Here is a 6,671-nt window from a genome sequence, read left to right as displayed (position 1 = left end):
CCTTCCACCTCTTTTTCTAAAGAGACGCGCACACCAATGGTTCCTGGTTTATGTGTGGGTGCGTATCTGTGCAGTGTAGCTCTAGCCAGAGGCCTAAGTGAAAAAGGCAGAAGCTAGAGAGTTGCAGAGCTGAATCTTTTTGAGGGTCTACAACACAAAGAGAGGCTACAACCACAGCTGACACCCCCTTCCTCATGCAGTTACCTGTGCTAGTGCTTTGTTTCCAGTGGTTCCCATAACTCCTCAGTAGGGGCGATTAGCATCCTTTGGCCTCTTCAGCTGCACCTTCAGCCTCTTCATGCCAATCTGGAAGCCATTCATAGCCTGGATAGCAGCTTGGGCACTGGCAGGATTGTCAAAACTCACAAAACCTGTCAAAACATGAGGTAAGGCAGGGGGCTCAATGAGCTGAAGGGGGCCAAGGCACGTACATGCAACGACCACTGAGAATGAACATGGGGCAGGGGGTGAGGGTGGTGGGAGGGAGGAAGTGAGCAGGTAGGAGGATTGGCAGGTAGGCAGGAGAGTGAGGAGAGGATGGTTGCCAATGAGGGACAAAGGGTAGGAGGGGTTGTTACAGGTTGGTGTCCCAGGATGCAGTGCCTGGTCTGAGTGCCAGTTTGAACACAAGACTATGCAAAGCATGGGGATCCAAATGCTGGTGCCACAGTACCAGCACACACAAGGCTTGGGTCTCCTTTGAGCTAGGTGTCAGCGGGTGTGATGCATGGTCTCAAGGCACTCTGTCTTACTCTTTTTCTCTCCATCATGACTGGGGTGAATCTCTATACTCTCTTTCACTCACCAACATAACCTTTCCTTTGCCTTCCAATGTTCACGATGAAGGGAACCTGATATACCTACTGCTACTTCCTTATTATGGCAATAGAAGTAAAATGTGAATTTAATAATTTCTTCATTATGGTATTCATTGGCATGAATATTTTGATTGTTGGCCACTTAAGCAGTATGAGGGGCTTTATTAACTGGCAATTACTGCAGACTTTCTGTTGACTCTGCAGTTGAGAAAGATGAACCTTAGTGCTTTCCTAACATGGTTTCTGTAAGTAGTTTCATACCTTTCCAGCAAATCATTCAGTCAGCCATGGGGTGCATTCAACTGTAGAAACTTCTATAGTGACTGAATATTGTATTTACAGGCCATCTAAAATTACATTATTTGTCTCAATGGAAGACTTGCTTTCTATGGATCAGAAGACTGGGGACACGTCAGAACCATGCGGGATGACATGCATCTAACACATTCGGCTTGGGGAGGTTTTTGGTGTGGTTTGTTTGGGTTTTTTCTTTCTTTCTTTTTTTTTTTTTTTTCTTTTTCTGTCAGCTCAAGGAAAAGGCCTCATTTGCCCAGACTTTAGCTGGAGTGACCATGAGTCTGAGATATTAGTGAGGCAGGAAGCCAATACATTGTATAAGAATTACCTCTGCTACCTTTGCCAGAGATGTCCCTGTGTGCCAACAACATTTCTGAGCACAAACCCTGGGTAAGACTAGCCTGGACCAGCCTACACTCCAGACAAAGCCATCTGTTTTCCCACCCTTGCAAAGCTCTGGCAGCACAAATCAACCCTAGGAAACGAGTGTCTCTCAACAGACAGGCTGAAATGAAAAAACAGTTTGAGAGCCCCTCAAAAAACTAACACTGAGCATTTGCTTCCAGGTATACACCTGCTCCTGACAACAGCACCAGGCACGGCTTACAGCCTTGAGCTGAACTGTGAACACATTCAGCAGGATCTGCTCCCTGGTCTAGTTCCTCCTTGAAAGCAAGTCTTACATATGACACAGGGTGGCTTGTGTTTGAGAAAGACAGGCATACACATGCACATATATGCAAGCACACTTTCTCACTCTTGCATTAAAGCTGTGCTCCCTGCCGTGGGCTAATTAAGTTTGTGAGTGGTCAAAAAATGGTCTTAGCCTCAAAGTGAGATAACAGGTTTACTCTGTATAGCAGATGTAGTTTTAAGGGGGAGGCCCATTGACTAAACACTCATCCCTCTTTGTCCTCCCTTCTTGAAGCCAAGGCTCCAAGTAACTGCCTGTCCATGCAGTTTTCCTGCCAATCCCCTGAAGGAGGAGGTACCAACACTGCAGCTCTGAAGATGTGAGCAAAAGTGTTGTCCAAGCCTCACAACAGTCATCAATCTCAAGACAGAAAACTGGAAAGTTATGTTGAGTAATGAGCTGGGATATTATTCAGTGGTAATGGATCTGTTTTTGCAATTGCTTATTAGCCAGTAAGCACCTGCTAATGTTCCCAGTTTACATTTGACTAGCTGAATAATCTATCAGTCAACAAGATCCTACGATTTGATCTTAGCAAAGAAACAAACTAAACACCTCCTGATTTCACCTGAGCTGATTCAGTCTTTAAATACTACTGGCAGCTCCTTCAGAAATGTTTTACTTGAGCTTCAATTTGAAATTATCTGTCTAGCTACCTCACATCTTTGAATATAGGCTCTGGTGAAAGCCAGTTCTTTTTAAAATCACCTCTGGACCGCTAATACTCCTGTCCAAGACCCATCAGCTGCAGCTATAACAGTAAACTAAAACTGTGCCAGGAAAGTTCTGAGAAACTGGAACCCAGTCATCTGTACCACTGAAGTTTTAGAAAGGTCCCTGACATAGTTTTGGCTTGTGCCTGACTCCAAAAAAATCCTGGACAAAGTCTAAGTATTAACACAGCACAGAGGCTGTTTTCAGTAGTTAGCTTGGATGTGGCCATGATATTGTGGAAAGTAAGAATTTAATAGTTTGGGTGTGGGCCATTCCATGCCAGCTGGCCCCAGAGCTAAGGGAAAGTGCCGGGTATGTTTACTTTACTAATATATACACAGCTACCAGATATCAAAGCTGAGTTGGCTGCAAGTGGATAATTGCTTATATCATGTCTTTAGAGAACCTAGCTTGCCTGCGAACTTTGATTTCTACTCTTGTAACTGGTCCTATTGCAAGGTACGTCCTACTGACTAAACATGCACATCTACAGTTGTGTCCGCATGTGCATTCATTTGTGAGCAAATCACCTTGGGGTCCTCAAACAATCAGTGGAGATCTAGCCAATATATAGTCAGTGGAGTGTAGGACATGGTTTCTCTCTTTTTTCAGGACACTCCTAGCTGTGTTCAAATTAATCAAGTCCCACTGGCTGTGTAGTAGGGACCAGTGCTGCCTGCAAAGATGGCAGGCAGCTAGCTTAAACGGAGGTACCTCTGTTGTGGGATTGTGGGATTTAACTGGTTTCACAGTTGGGACTGACATCTCAAGCTAAAATGTTAACTGGCTAATGCCTGAGTGAGTCACTACCCAAAGTGATGTTAATTGCTGAATCAAACTCCTCATGAATGCAAACCTCAGCAGACACCAAGTATGATGGAAGTGTACTATTTGCCCACTTTTGCCAAGACTAGACCTTTAGTTGGATGATAAGCCCTGGTGCTGGAATGCTGATACAGCTGTACCTCTGCAAGAACCTTGCCTTTAGATAAGCTCACAAAGCTGCACTAGTTTTTGTCATCACTTTGCTTTTGAGATGGAATTCTAAGGCCATTTCCTCATTCTGTGCAAAGCTGTAAATAATACAGCATTTTAACAAATGGGACTAATAAGAGAGATCAGAAGTGCATTTGCTCACTATATTTCATTTAGAGCAGATAATGAAACTGGGAGTTGTACTCTATTGATATTGGTATTTGTTGCCTACAGATTTGGACCAGATTTGGATTGTTTGGATTTTTTTCTCCTTATTTGTCCTGATATCCACTACTGTAATATAAAAAATTCCACTGGCTGAGGGTGGAGAGGCTGGAGTGGGAGTACAGGTGACAGGAAAGGGGAAGGGCAAATATCAGTAATTATGCCTTTTCCTTGTGAGTACATCATAAGGACAGAGCAGCTAATTCCTGTAACTTCATTTGACTGTTTTAGTTTCAGGGGGCTTGATATACTCAGAATTTTTTGGTGTGTTTGGCTCTCTCTCTTCCTGTTATTTATGTGCAGTTGCATTTTATATTGTTGAAGGTATTTGGACGGACTCCAAAAAGAAGAAAAGCTATGGCTTATCCTGAGAGCTGAGATGTCACAGTGATAAGGAATACACAGACAGACAGACAGACAAGCTGTGTAACAGTATCATATACCTTTCTCTTTTCAGGTCAAATACCTGACAAGCTGTGTTGACAATATCATATTCCTTTATCTTTTGAGGTCAAATATCTACTGGTAGATTATATGACTTTGTTGTTGTTGTTGTTATATACACTATTGGCAGTTAACCATTTTTGTTTCTCTGTGTTGATGTCAGCAGTGTTAAAGGTGCTATGCCAGATTTATCACAGAATCATAGAATCATGGAAAGGTCTGGGTTGGAAGGGACCTCAAAGATCATCTGGTTCCAACGCCCTGCCATGGGCAGGTATGACTAGGAACAGAATGTATGTACTGAGAAAATAGATTAAATACTTGCTTTCTGGATGGCTTTAATGTTTGAGACCATGACTATAGGGCTCAAAGCATGATGATAGTGCTACAGTTGCTCAAGAATCTACCTGTGTTTTGAACACTAGCCCTGCATTGTCATCTACACTCTTGAAGGACAAAAGAGAAAGGAAGAGGTTAAAAAGCTTGAAGCTGTTTCTGTGCATCAGTTAATTAATAATCAAAGAAATATATGTTCTGGTCTGAAGATGGTTGGTAGGAGGACAGGATTTTGTGATAAATCTATTTTATGAGGGGGATGTTGAGGGTTTTTTCTTCTTTTTTTTTTTTTTTTTTTTCCCCCAGGGATTATGTAAAAAGGCTGTTCTAATAAATGATTTATCAAAGCAGCAAAGAATGAAGAAATCTGCTAGGACTGCAGCTAAGAGCATCTAATCTTCCTGAATCTGCACAGCATCTTCCAGGAAGGTACTGATGTTGAAGTCCCTGTCTTCTCCTGACCTGCTCTTTTACTGTGTGACTATGTAAATCATTAGTGGGCAGAAACTGGGGGAGCATCTTGGAGGGTGCTTTGGTTTCTGCCCATTTCTTCCAAACGAAGTCTTGGTAGTGGGACATGCTGAGGGAGCTTCATGGCCTTCTTGTGATGCCAGCATGATCACCAATGGCTTTACGTAACTGATATTACTCAAGGGATGTTCTTCTGGTTTAATCAGCTGAGGCGATAAAGAAGGGAATTAGTTTGAAGACTGTTCTGCAACTGTAAACTTTTCATTCACAGTGAGTAGTGTCTCTGCATCACCATGAATTACTTTGCGCACTAAGTGCAGTCCTGAATGAGCACATCGTTAGGTTCCCATGGATCCCTAATTGGTCTTTCTGTTCTGAGTTTTCTGTTGCTCTTTGCATGCTGCAAGGAGAATTAGCGGTTAATGTGCAAAACAGCTTTTTGATGATCTGCTACCAGGTTGGAATAACATGTTGTCTCTCTTCAGCAGAAGCTTTCCTCTGGATGGAGCCCAATGCTTGGTAACTACGCTGAACATTCCCTAAATCAGAAGTCAAGACCATGGTGAATGACAGGTCCAGATCAAGCTTCTAATCCACACTCCTGAACTGGGGACAAATGGTCCTGCAGCAGGTCCACTCATGTAACTAGGCTCCGGTCTCAGGCAATCAAAAGGAAAAGAGGAACCTCAAAGAAACAAGTATTTATCTTGTCTTAAAACTAAGAAGAGTGATTTGATCTATGTTTCAGATGCTTGCTGCACAAAGCTACCATCTCAGAGGTGCACTTTGCAAGAGATTGCAACAGAATTAAATAGACATTGGTGCTTATTAGCTTTTTCAGTCCAGAGATACATTTTTCTGGTTCTGTCTGTCAGTGTATTTGTCTGACTGCCATGAGGGATCTTTCTTGGCACTTCTTTATGCCAAGTTACGAAAGTCACTAGCTAAGGAGAGGATGTCATTCTTCTGAACTTTTCCCTCTTGTGATTCAACTCGTGCATCTCACTAGACGGAAATGAGAATAATAGAAGAGCAAAGATCTGCCTCTCAGCCTATGGAAGGCAAATTCTGCTGTGATGAAAGAGAAGAAAAGTTGTGTGTGTGGGCTGGGTACTAGTGCAGGAGAAGTCCATGTCCCTTGCTTCCCTTGTGTCTAAAGGGCTGCTACCCAGGACATAAGAGGGGTCCTTGGCCAGACTACTGAGATGGAGGAAGCTGCAGAAGGCCCTGGCAGTTGGTTAGACCAGAGGCCTCGCTTCTTCCCTTCCCCCAAGCATTTGGGTTAGCTATTAAGGAATTAGTTATTAATACAATTGGTTACGCATAAAACTGTCCCCTTAGCACATGGCTTCCTTGCTTTCGTTACTAACCAGTGAGTTAGGGTGAGATTTAGGAACGTCAGGGAGTCATTTTCTACTGGGAAGGCTACGATAAGGTGTTCAAATCACAGGACATCGCAGTCATCTGCTCTGCAGGAAGGGTGCTGGGGAGGAGCTCCTGCACTCCTCTCCCCATCAGGACCTGACTGGCTAAACCTCTGCACTTCCCTGCTACTCCAGCCCATTTCATTGCTAAGACTGCTCAGTTTCTCTTTCTCCATGTTTATTAGTCTTATCAGAGACTGGAGGCTTTCTTTTAATTGCCTTGCAAAGTCTTTACCTTGCTATGTTCTTTATACAATGTACGAGCTGCTGTCT

The 6,671-nt window shown here is 43.2% G+C and overlaps 1 protein-coding gene across 50 annotated transcripts in view; it reads right to left on the bottom strand.

Annotated features, from left to right (window-relative positions):
• Positions 1-243: 243 nt before the first annotated feature.
• The window catches only part of CELF4 (CUGBP Elav-like family member 4), a 724,170-nt gene continuing 717,742 nt past the window's right edge, over positions 244-6,671 (bottom strand). For all 50 annotated transcript variants that reach the window (XM_086629112.1, XM_086629073.1, XM_086629095.1 and 47 more), the window contains one exon: positions 244-371. In XM_086629112.1, coding sequence (XP_086485238.1) covers positions 244-371 — 128 coding nt within the window. The remainder of the gene's footprint in view (positions 372-6,671) is intronic.

Source organism: Tauraco erythrolophus, chromosome Z (assembly GCF_009769465.1).
Source record: "Tauraco erythrolophus isolate bTauEry1 chromosome Z, bTauEry1.pri, whole genome shotgun sequence".
Classification (NCBI taxonomy): domain Eukaryota; kingdom Metazoa; phylum Chordata; class Aves; order Musophagiformes; family Musophagidae; genus Tauraco; species Tauraco erythrolophus.
This window is presented reverse-complemented; position numbering and strand designations above follow the sequence as displayed.